Source organism: Oncorhynchus clarkii, chromosome 4, assembly GCF_045791955.1.
Source record: "Oncorhynchus clarkii lewisi isolate Uvic-CL-2024 chromosome 4, UVic_Ocla_1.0, whole genome shotgun sequence".
NCBI classification, from domain to species: domain Eukaryota; kingdom Metazoa; phylum Chordata; class Actinopteri; order Salmoniformes; family Salmonidae; genus Oncorhynchus; species Oncorhynchus clarkii.
The window spans coordinates 19,796,973-19,819,940 of record NC_092150.1 but is presented as its reverse complement, the minus strand read 5'-3'; the positions used below and the strand labels follow the sequence as shown (position 1 = coordinate 19,819,940).

At 42.1% G+C, this 22,968-nt stretch overlaps 1 protein-coding gene across 1 annotated transcript; it reads left to right on the top strand.

Moving 5' to 3' along the window:
• Positions 1 to 234: 234 nt before the first annotated feature.
• LOC139406564 (nuclear receptor ROR-beta-like) lies at positions 235 to 21,862 on the top strand. Its single transcript, XM_071149277.1, has 10 exons — positions 235 to 589; positions 14,437 to 14,522; positions 15,025 to 15,166; positions 15,484 to 15,915; positions 16,032 to 16,153; positions 16,276 to 16,408; positions 17,759 to 17,866; positions 18,077 to 18,187; positions 18,312 to 18,424; positions 18,548 to 21,862. The coding sequence occupies exons 1-10, from the start codon at positions 583 to 585 to the stop codon at positions 18,707 to 18,709; spliced, it is 1,416 nt and encodes a 471-aa protein (XP_071005378.1). The 5' UTR covers positions 235 to 582; the 3' UTR covers positions 18,710 to 21,862.
• Positions 21,863 to 22,968: the final 1,106 nt, after the last annotated feature.

The window sequence follows — 22,968 nt, the reverse complement described above, 5'->3', positions numbered from 1 at the left end:
AAAAAGCAAAACACACAATCAGAGCACCGCTATGCTTACGTCTACTTGAGACAGCCTACTTTTTAAGAATGTAAATTAACGAGGAAAAGAAAAGCCTCGTAGGAATATTTCCCACGATGTTGCTCCTGTGACACACTGCCACACTTTCCCACGCAAGTGAAAGCCCGATCCTCCTTAAGCGCGCGGGGCCGCGCGCTGTTTCGCGGGAAAAAGGCAGGCCAGTCGAGCAAGATCATGTGAGAGTCCACGCGCCGAAAAGGTTACAGCAGCGAGCGATAAGAGACAGTGAGCACCAGTACAGGAACGAGGTGGGAAGACCAGGAGTTCGCCACAATATCTCATTGTGAACAGTCACAGGAAAAATACTTGTGCTACACGGAGTGAATACGTTAACAAACTTAACCTATTCGTTTGATATTTTGTTTGTTTCACATACCAGCTATTAGAAAACATATTAGGATTTGTTGCTTTTACTTTCAACAGCTCCTTTTCGGAGCGAAAAAGCGTATATAATCTTTATATTCCTTCGTTTTATTTTCTTTACGTTGAGTTTTGCGACTCAAATATAATAACAGCAAGAATATGAGAGGTACGTTTACATTTATTCTAATAATTACAAACATGTATAGCATATATGTCTATGTCTGGGTTTTGCTCATTAAAGTGACAGTTTTGTATTGGAGTAATGTAAACTGTGATAGACGCATTACTTTGAAATAGTCTACTTAACTGTCGGACCGAGGTGCATGTGTTGAAACTGGGCGCGCTTGGGAATGAACGACGACATAGATCTCAGATAAGTTAAACTGTTTGGCCATGAGATATGACAAATAATCAAGTAGCCCACTCTATGTGCTTCGTCAGGATGTTTTACAAAGTTAAGAATAAAAACACTGCAGTTTTAAATCTGCACATTTAAAAAGTACACCAAACTCAAGTAAAAATGTCCCATAGGCTATTAGTGTGCAGATGAATGTAGATGGTGATTTGTTTGTCTTTGCCAGCAATTGGCAGCAAGCATTTTTTGTTATGTAAGAAAAGGGAGGTGGGAGAGTGATTGAAAGACTTTAGGCCTACATATTATCTTTGTTCAGCTCTGTTTGCCATTCTGGACGTGGGTAGGTTGTATTTGCATTAGTACTGTTGTCCATAATTAACTTGATCATATAAAATATATGTATTAATATTATATTATATTATATTTTTCCCCAAATCCTCAAAACTTTAGAGTGCTGATTTCGTTTAATTCCTACTCGTGGTGCGTGGGCGTGTGTTGTTGTTGTTTTCTGCATCCAGTCATGGCGGACTGTGTGAGGTAGAGTCCGCTGTTCCATTGACCTAGTTCTGTCATTGAGGATTACACAGCGTTCAGAGAGGGTGGAGGATGGGCGTTTGGGGAGGCATGGCTTCTGAGGGTTCTCGTCATTTCTAAGGCAACCCATTAACATGAGCCTATTATTACTTCAATCTGAGGACATTATCAGTGAAAAAATAACCAGTGGTTACTAGGGGATGGCAGAGCAGAGGTTTCATGGCATGTGCAAACCCATGCGCGGTTGACTGTCAAAACAGAGCCTTTTCTGGTGTACAAGCAACCTCCTTTACCTACAAGGCATATTAAACCATTTATTGTAGGCCAGTTATTATTTGGTAGGCATTTTTTTTGCATCATATGGCAAATTATTTATTTACAAAAGCCAAAAGACCACATGTTGGTCTTTCATACTTTACCAGACAGCTGACTGTGATTTTAGATTTTTTTTTCTGCAAATAATTGTAGGCCTTCATTGTAAATAAGAATTTGTTCTTAACTGACTTGCCTAGTTAAATAAAGGTTAAATAAAAAAATTATGGGCCTCCCAGTTGGCGCAGTGGTTGTGCCACCAGAGACTCTGGGTTCGCGCCCAGGCTCTGTCGCAGCTGGCCGCGACTGGGAGGGCCGTGGGGTGACGCACAATTGGCCTAGCGTCGTCTGGGTTAGGGAGGGTTTGGCCGGTAGGGATATCCTTGTCTTATCGCGCACCAGCGACTCCTGTGGCAGGCCGGGCGCATTGCACGCTAACCAAGGTCGCCAGGTGCACAATGTTTCCTCCGACACATTGGTGCGGCTGGCTTACGGGTTGGATGCGCGCTGTGTTAAGAAGCAGTGCGGCTTGGTTGGGTTGTGTTTCGGAGGACGCATGACTTTCGACCTTCGTCTCTCCCGAGCCCGTACGGGAGTGTTAGCGATGAGACAAGATAGTAACTACTAATAATTGGATACTATGAAATTGGGGAGAAAAAGGGGGTAAAATAATATATATATATATAATTTAAAAAAAATCTAATATCTAATATCTTTTATCCAAAATATTCATCCGGATTTTACATTTATTATGCAATTTCTATGCGGAGTCGCAGCAGGATATGGGGACCAACAACCAGTAGCCTACATTCACCTCTCAGCAGGACACCTTAAGCCCTCACTCAGTTTCCATTGTGAGTTTAGCTACTTGATTACATTAACCATAATCTATGTCACCCATTTGTTTTCAAGTACGGCTTGCATCAATATATAGTAGAATCGATTATATATATCCTGGCTCCCACACCTCTGTGACTATGGATGGACCCTCAGGTGCCAATGGCAAAACTGCTGTAAACTCAATGGCTTTAGCCACTGTAGCAATGACTTTTATGAAGTGCACTTCTCCTATAACGTGAGAAGAGAACTCTGTCTGCCACACTGTCTGAAGTGCTACAGCCATGTAGGGTATAGTTTTAGGGTATAGTTTTAGCAAGGAATCAAAGACAAAGCAGAGCAGTGATGGCAGCTCTCTGCTCCCAAGGGCACTGTTGATCAAGCGCAAAGTCACTATCTGTCAGGAGATGTTCACAGTGGGGCTACAGTATGTGTGAAGGTGCCTCTCTCTGACAACTAACTGCTAACTTTCCACTCCCTGAGCTTTAACTCCCTGCTGGATGGCATCATCCTTTGATTCCCTATACAGTATGGAAAACCTCTGGGCCCCAGATAAAGCCTATAGGCTACAATGGAAAAACTGCTGACTCAAAGCACAGTCTGACTATTTGTCTGGAAGCAGAGCCAAATAGACATGAATTTATATATGTTGTGTGGAACTGTGGTTGTAGCACAACCCTAAATGTGTTCCAACTGCTCTTAAATGCAAGTAAAGCTAAATGCATGCTCTTCAACCGTTCGCTGCCCGCACCTGCCCGCCTGTCCAGCATCACTACTCTGGATGGTTCTGACTTATAATATGTGGACAACTACAAATACCTAGGTGTCTGGTTAGACTGTAAACTCTCCTTCCAGACTCACATTAAGCATCTCCAATCCAAAATTAAATCTAGAATTGGCTTCCTATTTCGCAACAAAGCATCCTTCACTCATACTGCCAAACATACCCTCGTAAAACTGACCATCCTACCGATCCTCGACTTTGGCGATGTCATTTACAAAATAGCCTCCAACACTCTACTCAACAAATTGGATGCAGTCTATCACAGTGCCATCCGTTTTGTCACCAAAACCCCATATACTACCCACCACTGCGACCTGTATGCTCTCGTTGGCTGGCCCTCGCTTCATACTCATCGCCAAACCCACTGGCTCCAGGTCATCTACAAGTCTCTGCTAGGTAAAGCCCTGCCTTATCTCTGCTCACTGGTCACCATAGCAACACCCACCCGTAGCACGGGCTCCAGCAGGTATATCTCACTGGTCACCCCCAAAGTCAATTTTTCCTTTGGCCGCCTCTCCTTCCAGTTCTCTGCTGCCAATGACTGGAATGAACTGTAAAAATCTCTGAAGCTGGAGACTCATATCTCCCAGCACCAGCTGTCAGAGCAGCTTACAGATCACTGCACCTGTACATAGCTCATCTGTAAATAGCCCATCCAATCTACCTCATCCCCATACTGTATTTATTTATTGATCTTGCTCCTTTGCACCCCAGTATCCCTACTTGCACATTCATCTTCTGCACACCCTACCATTCCAGTGTTTAATTGATATATTGTAATTACTTCGCCACCGTGGCCTATTTATTGCCTTACCTCTCTTATCCTACCTCATTTGCACATGTTGTTTATCGATTTTACTACTGTATTATTGATTGTATGTTTGTTTATTCCATGTGTAACTCTGTGTTGTTGTATGTGTCGAACTGCTTTGCTTTATCTTGGCCAGGTCACAGTTGCAAATGAGAACTTGTTCTCAACTAGCCTACCTGGTTAAATAAAGGTCAAAAATAAAAACCATTTTTGCACCATCCACTCCTGCCTTATGGCCTCTCAGTCAACTCCTGTTACTCCTACAGAGGAATTACTCTCTCCTCCTGGCATATTTAAAGTGTGGGGCTGTGTATCAGCCATACCCTCTCACAGAGTACTTTGTGTCTGTAGGTCACACTGAAGTGGAGAGAGAGAGGGATAAGTTATCACTATCCACACAACTGTTTAGAAAACAGGTGCAAGCTAGGTACTGTAGTTGAAGGCCCCATCAGCAGCCCAGCCTAGAGAGAGGGTTATGTTTTAAGAACTAAATGTCCCCTTAACCCTGCAATTAAGCTCTAGGACAAGAGGACCATATTATATATACCTTAAAGCACCCTTATCGCATATGCAATGTAGGTTAAACGCTCTGGCTGTAGCGTTTGTGCTAAAGTATATCGCTATGCGGTACTACTTCGAGGATAAACATACAGCGTGTCAAGTAAATACAAAGTAGAAGGTAAATAGGACCTTCGGACTCCCTGTGAGCTGTTTGGTTAGGTAAGATAAGAGAGAAAAGTATCTGTGACTGCAGGCTTTACTGCTGGGACAAGCAAACTGGCTGACAGAGACAGACAGTTTGCTTGTCCCAGCAGTAAAACCTGCAGTAAAGCCTGCACCTTTCAAACCAAGACGTTTTGCCAGCAACTTTTTGCTGACTTATTGCAGGCGACAAAGCCTGTACTTTTGTTTCCACCAACTGACCTAGTATGCCCCAAGGTTCCAAGGTTCACTAAAGTATACGTTGTCTGTTCTTTGGTGCCCAAATGTAAATAGCGTAGCCGGCAATACACTCCTAATCCCCGCGACCAGTGACTACATAAAACCAGGGGCTAGTACCGGTTCATGGAACAGAACTGAAGTCTAGAAAATAACATCTTTCAAGGAACATAATCAGAACCTGAGAACTAAAGTGATCTAAACTGTTCCGGAACAGATCCATTGTTTTAAAAGCATGGGAACTGGTTAATAACACCATTTTACGTTCCGGGCATTTTATTCCAGTCCCACAAAAACAATGCAGCAAGCACCTATGCAAAGCCCTACCTCTGTCAATCAGAAACTTCTTCCAGTGTCTGCCTGCAAGCTGAACATCTTTGCCAGTGTGTGTGTGTAGGCTAGCTGCCCCTCCCCCTCTGAAGCATAGCTGTAGCCTACTGAAGTTACAAGTGTGATTCAGATGATAGAGATTTGTAATTAGAATGGATTAACTTTTTCACTGCTAGTTAGGGACACTATAGTTATCACATTTCACATTGGATTTATTAAAAGTAAGATGTTTTTTTTTCATTCGGGTGCCACTGTGCACACACAACTAGCTTCTCTGGTCCAAAGTTAAGCCAACTGTGAAGTTAAAAGACCTTCAAAGATCCTCCATAGAAGCCGCTCCTCCGAAAGGTATAATTCTGTGGTCCAAATTCAAATACTATATGTACTGTAAAATTTGGTGGTGCATCTTCCATTTGAAAATCGTTGCCAGTGTGTGATTTTAGGCTACCTGTCCCTCCCTCTCCCCTACTGTCTTGGGTGGCTATGTGTTATGTACCGCATTCAGCCAAACAGGTTGCACCAGTCTGTTGTTTACCCCTGCTAGACTAAACGTCCAGAAGAATCTAGCCACCATAGCATGGGGGAGGAAAAGGTAGTTTTATTAAGACAGTATGCATATTTTTCAGATTTTTTTGTGTGGAGTTAAGTAGGAAATTGACGCCTTTGCAGCCTGCAACAAGTATGACGAACTGCTAACTTACTGCTGTGAATGTGAAGAAATGAAAGCAGTGCACTCTCTTCTGTCCTATCGGAGGAATTTAGAACTTGATGATGCTGCTTTCTGTCATGTCAGGTTACCATGACAATGATCGAAACAACAGGGTCAAAGTTGAATTTCTCTTGCTCAGTTGTGAGTTGCAAGGCACCATACCCTGATAGGGTATTTTTTACCCTTTAATCATTTAACAATAAACTTTTACCAGACTTTTCTAATACTTTTTTGTATTAACATGTTCTAGAAATATGTTGTAAAAGTATGCAAATTATGCAACATCTCATTAAATATGCACATATTTGCATATCGCACAAAAAGTTTTGGGTGGACACTGGATGAAGTTAGCCTAAAGTTTAATTTTGTTAAAATACTCCAGGATCTGTGATGTCCAGAGCAGATTTGGATAAATACATTTTTCATCTTTCTATCTGTAGAATACTAAAGACATTTTTGGTTCATTTTTCCAAAGAAAATGTTATCTAGAATAACATTTTTACAACATATCAACAATTTTCTCTGTGCAAGTCTGGAGAATACATCTTAGGATAACCATAGAAAATTTGGTGAATGTAAATGCTTTTGAACCTGAGAAAAATAGCAGTTAAAGACGAGTACACTGTATTTAGGCTACCAAACGACTATTTAGACCCAATCATCTCTTCAAAGTAAGTTACTGAATATAGTCCAGTTTGTAACATTCTCTATGAAATATGCTTTTAAATTATGTGTAATTTAATGTAGTGAGATTGCAATTATTGATTTATGTCCATTTTAAAGTGGTTAAAATTCATAAAAATGTTGATGACAGTAGTATGATAAACTAAATTTAAAAAATACATTCTATTCAAGTTTGACATTTTTATGTTTACTCCTTGAAAATACTGATATTAATGGACGAAGATACCAACAAATCTTAAAATTGATAGGTACAGTTGAAGTCAGAAGTTTACACCTTACCCAAATACATTTAAACTCAGTTTTTCACAATTCCTGACATTTAATCCAAGTAAAAATTCCCTGTCTTAGGTCAGTTAGGATTACCACTTTATTATAAGAATGTAAAATGTCAGAATAGTAGAGAGAAGGATTTATTTAAGCTTTTATTTCTTTCATCACATTCCCAGTGGGTCAGAAGGTTACATACACTCAATTAGTATTTGGTAGCGTTGCCTTTAAATTGTTTAACTTGGGTCAAACGTTTCGGGTAGCCTTCCATAAGCTTCCCACAATCATTTGGGTGAATTTTGGCCCATTCCTCCTGACAGAGATGGCGTAACTGAGTCAGGTTTGTAGGCCTCGCACATGCTTTGCTCGCACACGCTTTTTCAGTTCTGCCCACAAATGTTCTATGGGATTGAGGCCAGGGCTTTGTGATGGCCACTCCAATAGCTTGACTTTGTTGTCCTTAAGCCACTGAGGTCTTGGCTGATTTCTTTTCATTTCCCCATAATGTCAAGCAAAGAGGCACTGAGTTTGAAGGTAGGCCTGAAATACATCCACAGGTACACCTCCAATTGATTCAAATGATGTCAATTAGCCAATCAGAAGCTTCTAAAGCCATGACATCATTTTCTGAAATTTTCCAAGCTGTTTAAAGGCACAGTCAACTTAGTGTATGTATACTTCTGACCCACTGGAATTGTGATACAGTGAATTATAAGTGTAATAATCTGTCTGTAAACAATTGTTGGAAAAATTACTTTGTGTCATACATAAAGTAGACGTCCTAACCGACTTGCCAAAACTATAGGTTGTTAACAAAAAATTTGTGGAGTGGTTGAAAAAGGAGGTTTAATGACTCCAACCTAAGTGTATGTAAACTTCTGACTTCAACTGTACATAATAAAAATGTCATTTCAGCCTGTGGTGCCAGCCTTAAGCAATGGCTATATAAAAGTTGAATGGCCTGTTTGTAAGGGGGTCATATAAACATTGCCCTTTTTTTTTTTACAGGCAACATATCGTAAATCCTATGTGAAAGAAGTCTGACAGTACCACTAACTGCTTCACTACTAACTGCAAAACATTTCCCACCTTCAATCACAATTGTCTGCATATTAAATAAAGCATGAATGTTGTCAGCACTTTTTGAAGCAGTGTGAATTTGCTAGCTAGTATTGTACGTTATTATTGACAGTGGTGTGTCCAGAACATTTTGAATGGGGTGGCCAAGGTGGGGCACAGACCCAGTTTAGGGGGATTTTTTCAATATAATAACTGCGCGTACGCAACATTTTTTAAAAATGTGTCATGAACTCATCCAGTCATGATGTTTTCATCTGATTGTCAAACAAATCAGTCTCCTCGCTGCCCGAATGTACTCCAGATCGCGGTGGTCAGTCCAAATGAGGAAAGGGTGTCCAGCCCCCTCAAGCCAATGTCTCCATGCCTTCAGAGCCCCGACAACAGCCAACAGCTCCCGGTCCCCCACATCATAATTTCGTTCCGCCGGGCTGAGCTTCTTTGAAAAGAAAGCACAGGGGCAGAGTTTTAGTGGCGTACCCGAGCGCTGAGACAGCACAGCTCCTATCCCAGCCTCGGACGCGTCCACCTCTACTATGAACGCTAAGGAGGGATCAGGATGAGCCAGCACGGGAGCCGAGGTAAACAAAGCCTTCAGGTGACTAAAAGCCCTGTCCGCCCCAGCTAACCACTGCAGTCGCACCGGTCCCCCCTTCAGCAAGGAGGTAATGAAAGCCGATTCCTGACCAAAACCCTGGATAAACCTCCGGTAGTAGTTGGCAAACCCTAAGAACCGCTGCACCTCTTTTACTGTGGTTGGAGTCGGCCAATTACACACAGCTGAAATGCGGTAATTTTTCATCTCCACCCCTGATATGGAAAGGCGGTACCCTAGGAAGGAAACTGACTGTTGGAAGAACAGACATTTCTCAGCCTTGACGTACAGGTCATGCTCCAACAGTCAACCAAGCACCCTGCGTACAAGGGACACATGCTCGGCGCGTGTAGCGGAATATATTATAATGCCATCTATATACACCGCTACACCCTGCTCGTGCAGGTCCCTGAAAATCTCATCTACAAAGGATTGGAAGACTGATGGAGCATTCATTAACCCGTACGACATGACGAGGTACTCATAGTGCCCAGAAGTGGTGCAAAACGCCGTCTTCCACTCATCCCCCGCCCGGATACGCACCAGGTTGTAAGCGCTCCTGAGGTCCAATTTTGTGAAGAAGCGCACCCCATGCAATGACTCTGTCATACTGGCTATGAGAGGTAGCAGGTAGTATTTTACCGTGATCTGATTTAAACCTCGATAGTCAATACACAAGCGTAAACCTCCATCCTTCTTCTTCACAAAAAAGAACCCCGAGGAGACAGGTGAAGTGGAAGGCCGAATGTATCCCTGTCCCAGAGATTCGGTGACATGTTTCCATATCCGCCGTCTCCTCCTGTGACAGAGGATACACGTGACTCCTGGGAAGTGCAGCGTCTACCAGGAGATTTATCGCACAATCCCCCCGTCGATGGGGTGGTAATTGAGTCGCCTTCTTTTTACAGAAGGCGAGTGCCAAACCGGCATATTCAGGGGGAATGTGCATGGTGGAGACCTGGTTTGGACTCTCCACCGTAGTTGCACCTAAGGAAACACCTCACTGAACACTGACGGGACCATCCCTTGAGAGCCCTCTGTTGCCACGAAATAGTGGGGTCATGAGAGGCCAACCAGGGAAGGCCCAACACAACAGGAAACGCAGGACAGTCGAACAGGAAGAGGGAATGGTCCCCCCTCCGGTCCCCCTCATAGCAGCACCTCCCACCTCCATTGGTGTTTGATCAGAGGTGCTGGGGGATGGAACTGACGGACCCCGATCCGGACGTCCGCGGGAGGCCAACAGGTTATCCAGTCAGATGGATAGGTCCACCAGCTGGTCAAGGTTAAGGGTGGTGTCCCTGCATTCTAGCTCCCTACGAACATCCTCGCGTAAACTACACCTGTAGTGGTCGATCATTGCCCGCTCATTCCATCCCACGCCGGCGGCCAGAGTTCTAAAGTCCAGCGCAAACTCTTGAGCGCTCCTCATCCCCTGTCTTAGATGATACAAGTGTTCCACCGACGCTCTCCCTTCAGGTGGATGATCAAAAACCGCCTGGAAGCAGTGGGTGAAATCCTCGTAATTGTCCAACGTCGGGCCTTCCCTTCCCCAGATGGTGTTGGCCCATTCCAGTGCTTTACCCATCAGACAAGAGATGAGGGCGCTCACTCTCTCCCGTCCTGAAGGGGCCGGCTGGACGGATGCTAGGTAGAGCTCCAGCTGGAGTAGGAACCCCTAGCACCCGGCAGTCATACGCTCCCGGGAGCGAGAGCCGAATCCGACTGGATCCTGATTAATCAGGGGTGGACATCAGTGTAGGTTGTTATGGGAACTGGGGTGATGATGATGGGTTAACCGGAAAACCCCCTTTCTCCCATCGGTCCATGGTTTGCAGCACGCGATCCACGGCTGTACCGAGACTCTGTAACATTGTCGCGTGCTGCTGGACACGCTCCTCCACTGGGAGAGGATGGCTGGTTGCACCTGCTGACTCCATTCTATGGTGCGTGATTCTGTCAGCGATTAGGTGAATGGATAAGGCGGAGTCAGGTGCAGGACACAGGTATGAGTAATAATCAGAGAATTTACTCAAAATTAAGCAATGTTCCAACAAGGAAAAACACAAATATCCAGAGCATAAAATAACGAAACCACATGACAATGACAATCACGCACAAAACAGAAAGGGAAGCCAGAGGGTTAAATAAGGAACATTGATTATGGAATGGAAACCAGGTGTGTATAATGAAGACAAAACAAAACGAAAATGAAACATGGATCGGTGGTGACTAGAAAGCCGGTGACGTCGACCGCCGAACGCCGCCTGAACAAGGAGAGGGACAAACTTCGGCGGATAATATGACAATATGAACATAAACATAAAGTAAATGACTCAGTAGGATATAATAAACATTTTAGCATGAGTATGATACATTAAGGCACAATTTCTCGTCTAATATTTACACGTGTTTTGGGCAGGTGTTTAAATTGTGCAGTATTTAGCAATCATCATTTTTCTACAAGGTGGCGTGTGTTCATGGATACCAAGGGAAGCCAGGCTTCCTCCAAAATGTTACCAATAAAAAGAGAAACAAACTTATAAAATATTTCAAGTTTGTGTCTATCTGTGTTTCATAATTTCCCTTCAATTCACAAGAGGCTGAATCTATTTCACCAGAGAAAGCATCCGAGCGAGGCAAACAGGGCCCCTCTGTCTTAGTATCTGTAGCCCATGTATCTGATGCTGTCTGGCCAAAAATAAACATGTCATACTATTTTATCCAGACATCATCAGATACATAGGCTACACATACTAAAACAGAGGGGCGCGGTTTTGCTCGCTCCGATTCTTTCTCCAGTGAGCTTGATGAGTCTTACTGTCGGTGCGCGTCTTGTTCGAAATAATCAATATATTCATAGACGACCTATCAGATTTCAGAATTTCTAGGTGTGGGCAATCAGATTTCAGGGGAGGCTGTGGCCATCCTGGGCCACCCCCTGGACACGCCACTGAGTATCGCTGTGCTTGTTTTGAATTAGAGTATCATCGTGCTTGGTTTGAATTAGATTATACATGAAGAGTTATTTGACAACACTTTGACAACACCTCTCCCACTTAGTAAAAGGCTATTGCAACATAAGGACCCTCCCTTAGTATGAATACTTTTAAAAGAGTTTCTCTATATGTAGCCTATATCATATTATCTTAATCATATTGGTTACACTTTATTTTTCTGCCCACTAATTACCTAGTATTTACCATGGGACAATGGCTATTACATAGTTATTACTTGTTGTTTTCCATGAGATAAGTCTTCCTAGAGAGAGTTAATTTATGAGCGTAAAGGACAAAGTCCTTTGCTTAAACTTGTTGGCAGAGGAAGACTTCAGGTCAAACATCCCTGACCCACTGACCAAACCAGAAAAGTAAGGCCCACGAGAACTTGTCATTCTTGAAACAATGTCCAGGAACTTTGCTGACATTCTGCAGTGCTCCATAGTGCTACATACTGTGTTGTACTTTGTGTACTTTAAATGCCATATTTTTTTCACGTGATTCAAATGTCTTGAAATGAATTAGAGTTGTGTAAAAAGGGTTCAGGTTTTGAAGCCATGACCCATTATGTAACTGACTTGTCCAGACAGCCCATAACACTCCTGCAGGACTCAGTGGTTATGCTAGGGGTAGAACTAGTTTTATGAACTGCTCCGAGACAGCTGAAACTGCACAAATACCTGACATGCTTCCACAAGTTGAGCACCAGTGTAAGTTACAATCAGGGCCCCTTCAGAATATACTGCAGATATGTTTAAAATACTCTCACACTCCCTGGTGTTACATAAGTGGAACATGGATGTCGATACACTTGTATTTACTCTACAGATTCTAAAGTGATAATCAATCTTTCACTAATCAAACATGGACTGTTTTTTTTAGCCTGTGAACATTTCCATTCCCCTGTCAGTGATTGAGTCAGATTTGGTTCCACCTTAAAACAGGAAAGAAAGAAATCAGATGAATTGCCAGGGATGCCAACCAAAGCGCCTCCCCTTGCTGAATTGGAAAGTGTGTCAGTAGAACAGCTCCTCCTCTCTCATAGCCTGACTGTTCCACACAGCTGAGCAGCATGTCAGTTAACATATCAGAGACAAAGCTATGCTCCCAGGAACCTATGGGAGCGATAAGAGAGGGAAGGGGTAGGCTCGTCACGGCGTTGCTAGGGTCACCTCCCCTGAATGAGTGTGTTTGTGAAACTCGGCCAGACAGCAGTTATATAACAGGGAGAGGGTGGGGGCCAGGGGCGCTAGATGGGGTAGAGAGAGAGAGAGGTTTTTTTCCACTGCCTTTATATATTTATTTCCCTATTTGCTTTTTTGTAGGTCAGTAGGAATTATATCCGGGAAGCCACTCAAATATCTCACTCACATTATGCAAAAGACTCCCACTCACAAGCAGTTGTAGTTGAGCATTCTCCCTTCCTATCTATGATGCTGAGATTTCAACTTTATAGTTTAGTCATTTGCTTTGCTCCCGCACTTACTGTATCTAGACACAGGCTCACTCGGGTGATTGGTTGGGCTGGTAAAGGGCCGTTAATACAGTTGCTACCTGCAAAGTAAATGTTACATAACGCCTTGCGTCACTGTAATACAAAATAGTTTTGAAAAAAAATATTTAACACACCCAGCAGTCAGAGCGAACACAGAAAAACAACCATTTGTTTTTGAGAGTAGCCATTTTATCTTGTGTAGCAGAGGAGGCTCTCCTGAAGCGGGGGCTTTTGTTAACCTCTTCTAACATTTAATTCACCATGGAGGAGGAACAGTGAAATGTTATTACCCCAGGCCCAGTAAATGCAATTAACCTGCTACTCTGGTATGATGTAAATAATAGCCTGTTCCAGGGAGAGAGGGCTCAGGGCTGTACACACACTGTTGCACATACTGTTAAATGTTCTGTTCATATGAATAAATTCTATATTCCTATCACCAGTATGGAGTTTTTTTTCCTGCAAAATGCTGCAAATTGGCTTTTGACTCTGATAGTGCCAGTCGGTATTAGATGAAACGTCACGTCCCCGCACGTCTGTGGGGAAAACAACCTGTGGTTTACCCCATTGGCTCACAGCAAAAACGTAACCTTTTTCTTGTTGTTTGTTTGTTTCAGTCAATTACAAAACTACATTCAAGAAAAGTACAACATGTCTAAAGGATACTTTTCAACATTGCCTGCTTCTGCCCAAGCTTTCTCACTACTTAGAAAAACATCATATTGTATGGCTTCCCTCATGCCCCTTTTCATGACAGTGCTTGAACATTAAGCTAGCCAAGACCAACAACACAAACAAATGGACTATACAGCTACAAGTAGTGAGTGGCGATACAAACAGACTATACTAAAAAAGTCTTACCTGTGATGAAATTTTTTCCACAGGTATAGTACCAGTCAAACAAAAAATGGACAATGAAGTTGGCTCTTATACAATGGGGGTCAATGGGAAAGTATGTTTGTTTTCCCCAATTTGTGGGTGTTGTCAAGGGAAATTCCTTCGTATGACGTGGATACCGACTCGGAGTATAGTGTTTCTGTTTAGTTCAAAATCAGGGCAGTTGGGAGCAAAGATTGAGCAGATGTTTCTATCCCTTCTTATTTGATAGGGTAGGTATATCTACACCTGTCTTGCACTTCCTCAGACAGTTCTGGCACAGTTTCTAAGGACCATATCATGAAGAGATCAAAACCCAAGTCACCATCAAGTTATATTTTATTATCTAGTCTAGTGAGTCTTTAGTGTTAAGAATGCAATGTACTAAATGTTCTCTCTCTACTTCCAGCACAAATTGAAGTAATACCCTGCAAGATCTGTGGGGACAAGTCATCAGGGATCCACTATGGTGTAATCACCTGCGAAGGCTGCAAGGTGAGCTACCTCAATCTCAGAGATATACTGTTCTATTTTAGTTCTGCCTACTGTCATCCCTCTAGAATACCCACAGCAAATTCAATCAATTTAGACTATTTATATATTGTATGCCCTTGCCCAGTACCCATCCATCCCTGCACCTGTATTCATGGTCAAATAGCTCAAGCTTATGTGTCCTGTTTCACACTTGTGTAACCTGTACAAGTGTAGAACCTGTACAAGTGTGGAACCTGTATAAGTGTTTGGTATGAAATTGAAATGTGTTTTTTTGCAATTCCCACTCCCCCTAAGAGTGGGATCACGGCCAGGGATCAGCCATTATTGATGGCAACCCTGGAGCAATTATGTTTAAGTGCCTTGCTCAAGGGCAGAGCGACAGATTTTTCACCTAGTCGTCTTGTGGATTCGAACGAGCAACCTTTCGGTTACTGGCCAAACGCTCTAACCACTAGGTTACCTGCCTCCCTGATGGTGTTTGTGCTTGTGTGTGTGTTTGCAGGGCTTCTTCCGACGCAGCCAGCAGAACAATGCTATATACTCCTGTTCCCGGCAGAGGAACTGTCTGATTGACCGCACCAACCGGAATCGCTGCCAACACTGCCGGCTGCAGAAGTGCCTGGCCCTAGGCATGAGCCGTGATGGTGAGTGTGAAACACACACACACACACACACACAGCAAGGTCAGTCCAGAGGGGACCCCTGTCTGTCTCTTCACCGGACGCTAGAGCTCTCTGGGTCTTATTGAAAGGCCAAATGTGGAGTTGTGTTACACTGTGTAAAATCACTCCTGGAGTCATGCCTGAGAGACAGCATTGATGCCATGAAATGAAATTATCAGTGGATTTTCTTCTATATTTGCAAATGTTCAAGTTCCATATTGGCTCCATATGGACTTACTATATGAGCTCATAATTCATTCCCTGATTATTTACTGACTCTATCTCCTTTCCTGGTACAGCGGTGAAGTTTGGCCGCATGTCCAAAAAGCAGAGAGACAGCCTGTATGCTGAGGTCCAGAAGCACCAGGCGTCCCAGGAGTTAACTGCCGCCCGTGAGGAGGGAGGCGAGGTCGGAGGTCACAGCCGGGCATACAGCAGAGGCTCCAGTGCCGCTCTCAGCGACCTTGATGACATCACCCTGCCAGACGGCCTGCTGTGTGACCTGCCCCTGACACCAGAGGGCGCTGAAAGAGAGTTCTGCAATCTGGAAATTATGGGGGGAAGCGGGGGTAGCAGCTCCTCCTCTCAAAGCTCACCCGAACAGAACAGACTGGACTTCGGAGACAGCAACCACCACATCAAGCACGAGTACCAGCTGCTGCACGAGTCCGGGCTGTTTACACACGCACTGCTCAACCCTCTACCCGAGGGATTCTCCATGCTCGAGATTGGTAAGTGGAACAGTCACTCTATCACCATCTGATGTATGTCACTATAACTAACACTAGATCATTTTTTCATTGAGTGTGGTTGATAGCTAAACCATACATGTCTTGTCCATTTCCAGAACGTATAACTGCTAGTGTGGTAAAGTCTCACATAGAGACCAGTCAGCATGGCAGTGAGGAGCTGAAGAGGCTTATCTGGTCCCTGTACACCCCTGAGGAGACACGCAGCTTCCAGAGCAAGGTAAACATCAATGTCCTGTACCAAGATTAACTCAGTGACCTGTGACCTATTTACTCTTACACGACTATGTGCTATTCCCAATGTTATATCTAACATGGGCATCCCTTTGTTCTCTCTTTCAGTCTGCGGAGGTCATGTGGCAGCAGTGTGCCATCCACCTCACCAATGCCATCCAGTACGTGGTGGAGTTTGCCAAGCGCATCACTGGATTCCTGGATCTCTGTCAGAACGACCAGGTCATTCTTCTCAAAGCAGGTCAGTACCTATTGTTAGGACATAAGATGAGTGCATTTCACAACTCTATTCCATGGCCTCATACACCAGCTTTCTCTGACCTCAAAGCACACAGTGGGGTCTGATATTAATCACACCCTTGATAAAGATGAGCAAAAATTATTGTATAAAATAAATAATTCAAATACTGAGCTATATTGTATGCAAGAAACATTGGGGAAATTATATTATTTTATACTAATACAATTTCTCAGAGAAAGAGATTTTGTTAAACAAGTAACCATTATTTTTCTCAAAAAGGTAGAGGTCAAAATGATTGACATCCCTGATTTCACCTTACGAGAATAACGTCCCTGAGCTTTTTTCTAAAATGTTTTATGAGTTGGAGAACGCATTGGGAGAGATCTTAGACCATTCCGCCATACAGAATCCTTCCAGATCCTTGATATTCTTTATCTGCGCTTATGGACTGCCCTCTTCAATATAAACCACAGGTTTTCAATGGGGTTCAAGTTCAGAGACTGAGATGGCCATTGCAACATGTGGATTTTGTGGCCAATCAACCATTTCCATGTGGATATTGATGTGTGTGAAACAGTTAATTGGCCAATGGACATCTCAGTCTCCGGACTTGAAACCAATTGTAAACCTGTGGTTTGAATTGAAGACGGAAGTCCAAAAGCGCAGACAAAGGATATCAAGGATCTTGAAGGATTCTCCAATCTCGTCTCATTGATTGGACTCCAGGTTAGCTGACTCCTGATTCCAATTAGCTGTTGGAGAAGTCATTAATCTAGGGGTTCAAACCTACACTGTATATGTTTAAATGATTTATTCAATATAGACAAGAAAAATACAATAATTAGTCTGTTATTAGTTTAAGCAGACTGTGTTTGTCTATTGTTGTGATTAGATGAAGATCAGATCTAAATTTATGACCAATTTATGCAGAAATACAGGTAATTCCAATTATATACAGTCATTTTTGCTCATCTTTATCAAGGGTGTGAACAATTTCGGAGCCCACTGTAGTTCCTGTTCAGACAACCTGAGCATTAACTGCATTTCCATGTTTCAGTACTACAGCATTCATACACAATAGTATATTTGACAAACATGTGTGTCTGCAGACAAACAAACTTTGCCACTTAGGACTACATTTTAGAATATACAATCAATTTAACCTTATGTGGCAAAGGCCACATTCTGTTTCCAACGATGTTCAAGAAAAAAGTTATTATTCTAATGATGGATCTTCTTGTTTTTCTTCTCGCACACCTTTCCTTTTATGTGCTGTTTGTTCATCATCTTTTCCTCTTCCTCTCTCTCCCCCTCTCCATCTTTACGGTCTCTTTACGGTCTCCTCTTCAGGATGTCTGGATGTGCTTCTGATTCGCATGTGTCGCGCCTACAACCCCATCAACAACACTATTCTGTTTGATAGCAAGTTTGCTAGCGCACAGACCTTCAAAGCTCTTGGTGAGTCCCCTCTTTATGAAACCAAAGCATTAATATTTCATCAGAGTATATTCACACACACACAAAAAAGTATATACATATATTCACCCACCCACATAGTCGAAAAATGCTAGGTCAACCCTTTTTTATAGCTTACTTTTAAAAAAAAGTTAACCAAGTCAGACGTTTCTGTTTTGAAGACACGTGTTTTTCCCCCCTCTTTCCTTGAAGGTTGTGATGACCTTGTGGGTGCTGTGTTTGACCTGGCCAAGAGCCTGAGTCGTATGCAGCTCTCTGAAGAGGAGATGGCTCTGTTCAGTGCTTCTGTTCTCCTGTCACCAGGTAATCCTCTCACACTGTCTCCCGTTGACTGGGGTGATGTCTCAGCTCTGAAACAGACACTAAGTAATATGTAAGAAGGAAAACCAGCAGACTGACTGTGGTTGTTGCTCTTTTTTTCCTCCAGACCGACCATGGTTGACAGACAGGCAACAGGTACAGAAGCTTCAAGAGAAAGTATATCTGGCTCTGCAACATTGTCTACACAGAGGTGGCTCATCAGAGGAGAAACTGGCAAAGGTACATATATATTCCTTTATTCCTCAAACAGGCTTTTGTTAAAGGATTTGGGGTGGAATGTGAAAGATACAAATTTTCTATCTTGCTTTTTCCTTTCTCTGTGTCTCTTCTTCTACCTCTAAGATGGTGTCCAAGCTTCCCATGATGAAGTCCATCTGTAATCTACACATTGACAAGCTCAAGTTTTTCCGTCTGCTCCACCCGGAGACTGCATTCAATTTCCCCCCTCTGTACCGTGAGGTGTTCAGCAGTGAAATCACCTTCCCAGACTCCACAATGGACTAAAAATCTGTTTAGATATGAAAGTGATTCATATAGAGACAAAAATATGTAGGGAACGAGAGGTAGGGAGAGGAATGTGGCAACAGCGAAGTAACCAGCAGCTCTGTGACAACCCTGCACGCTACACTTTAGGACATACTACTCTCACCTCAGACCTCCACCTTATGGAGTCCACCTGTAAGCCAGTCCAGGCTACAAAATTTAACACTAGGTGCTGGGTACTATATGCATGCTGCCTATTTTGGTGGGAGTAAAACAGTTCTGAGAATGTATTTTTGCAATCTCAGATGGTTTTTCTAAGAGCTTGAGAGCTTGAGATCTCCCTTAAGCTGAAGTCCTCTGTAAAACCAGTTTAACTTATTTTCCAGGTCTCAGTGTAAGTCCTTGTAAAATAATCTTGAATGTACCCCACAGACATGCAGCACAGCCCAAGGCACGAGACTGAATGTACTATACAATCCTGCCCCATTGGAGGAGATGCTGTGTAGTCTCTTTTTTATCTTATTGCAGTTTGACAGCTCAATTTTTTTTCTCCGGTTTCTTATTTGGTAGTGCCCATACTTTGCAGTTTTGTATCCTATGAACAAACTGTTTAAAGGGACCAAGATCAAATGGATAAGTGGGCACATTTTTTTGCATGCAAGACATGGACGATGCAACTATTACCATGCATGCAGACTTGCACACACAGCACTAAGACAAAGCACTTATGCTGACCTATACATGTATTTTTACAGGCACACATTCAGACACTGATATTTTTCAGCTCGACTTACATTTTTTAGGTGCAATCAAAGACCTCAGTCCCACTACATTTTCCCTTGCAAATGCCACTTAGAGAGAGAGCAAGAGAGAAGAATCACATAAGTATTTTTAAATGTTCTTTATCTATACACTTATATTTACTCATGTAAAAATAAAATTAGACAGGGATTTAAATATATATATATATATACATTGAGAGGGAGGGAGAGGGGGAGATGTATAATACGTAAAAATGATTCAGGTTGTTATTGTAAAAGAGAATGTGTTATCAATGACTCACCTGGTTAAATAAAGGCAAATAAATAAATAGATTCGCCAGGACTGCGTCTTTCAAAGTATTTCTGGTCATATTCTGGGGTACCTGGATGGAAAATTATTTTGATGAATAGCACTTACCGACAATGAGCCCTCCCTCACCCAATCTGGACACTTTTCTCGTGCTACAAATAATCTCAGGGTTCCAGCTCAGAGACTGACAAACGTCCTCCTGAAACTGACAGAAGTGGGACATCCTCCTGCCTCAGACAGGCAGAACTAAAGCAAATGAGATAGAGAGTTCCCCAGGAGATGAAGGATCCCTCAAACCAGGGGTCTGTAGGTCCAATACAATACTTTGTTCAAGAGGGAAAGGAAGCAGATGATAAGAAGAAAACAAATAGGTAGTGAAAACACTTTCCAGGTCTCCCAGCTCGGCACCAACAACAATTTGGAAGGGGTGTTTAGAGTTTGAGCTTTGACCAGTCTGGGGAAGGTGGGGACTCAGGCTCCCTCTGTATGTTTTTAGGCAGTCTACTGTTTCAGACTGAACTGAAAGTGTGATGATTTGTTAATGATGCCTTCTCTCCCTAACCCTCCCCCGTTTACCTCACCCTCTCAAAAAACACTCACGGCATAATGAAGGGTTAACAGAGCCATCAGCTACCCCCCAGAGTTAGGGATTTCAACATTTAGATTATAGAGTATTTAAGATGTCAGAATTTATAATGCAATTTGAAGGATGATGATAGAGTACAAAAATATGTATTTTATGTTTATATATTTTTCCACACGGTTTATTTGGGAGCATTAAATCTGCCCCTCTGTCTTCAATGAGAGCACAGATTTGTATTAATCTATACCAGGAAGTTAAAGTTAGATTAATATCTATTTTTATGGAGAGGGACATTGGGTGTGGCAGGATATTACTTTTGAACTATTCTTAAAGGGGCTTTTGGGATTTCAAAAAACTCTCAACACCCTCAGTACAAAGCTTGTACATAGACAAGCTGCAGTGTGAAAGGTTTGGTCAGAGCAGAATACTTGTATTACTTTTACCACAATAAGAGAGAAACACTTACGGGCCTTGAATATTTTCTGTCCAATTATATTTCAATAATCATGTTTCACTATGCAATGCTGGAACAGTGCGGTTCTTCATACTGTATATATAAAAGTAGTTGGTATTTAGGGGGATACACCTTTCTGGGAACTTACCACTGTGTCATATTGGGACTGTGCAATAATGTCTTTCCCGATTTCAGTTAGGAAGGTCTTAACAGCCCTGGTTAGATGTCTCAGTAGACTTCATAAGCAATCCAGCCTGAGACCCCTTAAAAGTACAGCACAAGAGGTTTTTAATTCTCTCAACATAACAACACTCAACTTTTACACAGAACTAGTTTAACTGACTTGAGTTTATGGTTCGTAAGGCAGAGGAGATTCTAGTAAGTGAAATGCTTTGTAAGTGTTTAGAACTTAGATGGTTATGTATTTGCACACCTAAAACTGCTTTTCTTTCTTTTAAGGCAGTTCGCAATGTGTGCAGTTACATTTCCTCTCAGTCACTCAGGGAGATAGCTGGGCTCTCTGTTCCAGTGTTTTCATCAGTTAACCTAGTCCGACACCTTGCGCGGAATAGAAGAAGACCTTAAAACCTTGATCACAGTGTACATGTTCTTGTGAATGTTGTTCACAAAAGTATCAAAGGTTTGATCCCAGTCTAATATCAATATTATTACAGGACTTTTGAGCCTACATTTTTGAATAAATAGGATCTAAAATGTAATTACATTTAAAGATGGATTTTAATATATGTATCCTGTGTTGGTTTTGTTGTGATCTTTTGTTTCTTAATTTCTATCGTAGTCTGTCATATTTTTTCTTATCAGTTATTCTATTTTTTCAATAATATCTCCCTAAATCTTTTCATGATACTTCTATTTATCATGTTTTCATTCTATTTTAAGATGATTATTGAAATCAATCTAGATTAAAAAAAATATATAATTTAGGATATATTATGAATATGAAGCCTAAGAGTATTTTTTAACACATTTAAGAGTTCTTGTTGTAGCAACAATGGAGACACAATATGTGGATTTAAGAATGTAATAAAAGTCATTTTACAATAAGTTGATGTTGTTTGTGTGCTTACTCATGTACAGTATTTAAACTTCCTAACTATTGGAATTGGGTGATCCACACCAGTTTATTAGTTTTACAGATAAGAATATCAATCATATAGAATAAAGATAGGTCAATTGTTAAATATTTAACAAAATATATACAGTTAAGTAACATCTGTTGACAACAGAACAACCCAAAAACATGTACACTACCTTTCAAAAGTTTGTGGTCACTTAGAAATGTCCTTGTTTTTGAAAGAAAAGCAAAACAATTTGTCTATTAAAATAACATCAAATTTATCAGAAATACAGTGTAGACATTGTTAATGTTGTACATTACTATTGTAGATGGAAACGGCTGCTTTTTAATGGAATATCTACATAGGCGTACAGAGGCCCATTATCAGCAACCATCACTCCTGTGTTTCAATGGCACGTTGTGTTGGCTAATCCAAGTTTATAATTTTAAAAGGCTAAGTGATCATTAGAAAACACTTTTGCAATTATGTTAGCACAGTTGAAAACTGTTGTCCTGATTAAAGAAGCAATAAATCTGGCCTTCTTTTGACTAGTTGAGTATCTGGAGCATCAGCATTTATGGGTTCTATTACAGGCTCAAAATAGCCTGTAATCGAACAAAGTACTTTCTTCTGAAACTCGTCAGTCTATTCTTGTTCTGAGAAATGAAGGCTATTCTATGCGAGAAATTGCCAAGAAACTGAAGATCTCGTACAACGCTGTGTACTACTCCCTTCACAGAACAGTGCAAACTGGCCCTAACCAGAATAAAAAGAGGAGTGGGAGGCCCCAGTGCACAACTGAGCAAGAGGACAAGTACATCAGAGTGTCTAGTTTGAGAAACAGACACCTCACAAGTCCTCAAATGGCAGCTTCATGAAATAGTACCCGCAAAACAACAGACTCAACATCAACAGTGAAGAGGCGACTCCGGGATGCTTGCCTTCTAGGCAGAGTTGTAAAGAAAAAGCCATATCTCAGACTGGCCAATAAAAAGAAAAGATTAAGATGGGCAAAAGAACACAGACACTGAACAGAGGAACTCTGCCTAGAAGGCCAGCATCCCAGAGTCTCCCCTTCACTGTTGACGTTGAG

Bases quoted from the DNA above. Each gene is read 5' to 3' on its own strand.
- LOC139406564 (XM_071149277.1), top strand. The intron at 15,167-15,483 runs GTGAGTGTGAAA...TTCCTGGTACAG, and splicing joins CCTAGGCATGAGCCGTGATG to CGGTGAAGTTTGGCCGCATG. The intron at 15,916-16,031 runs GTAAGTGGAACA...GTCCATTTCCAG, and splicing joins ATTCTCCATGCTCGAGATTG to AACGTATAACTGCTAGTGTG.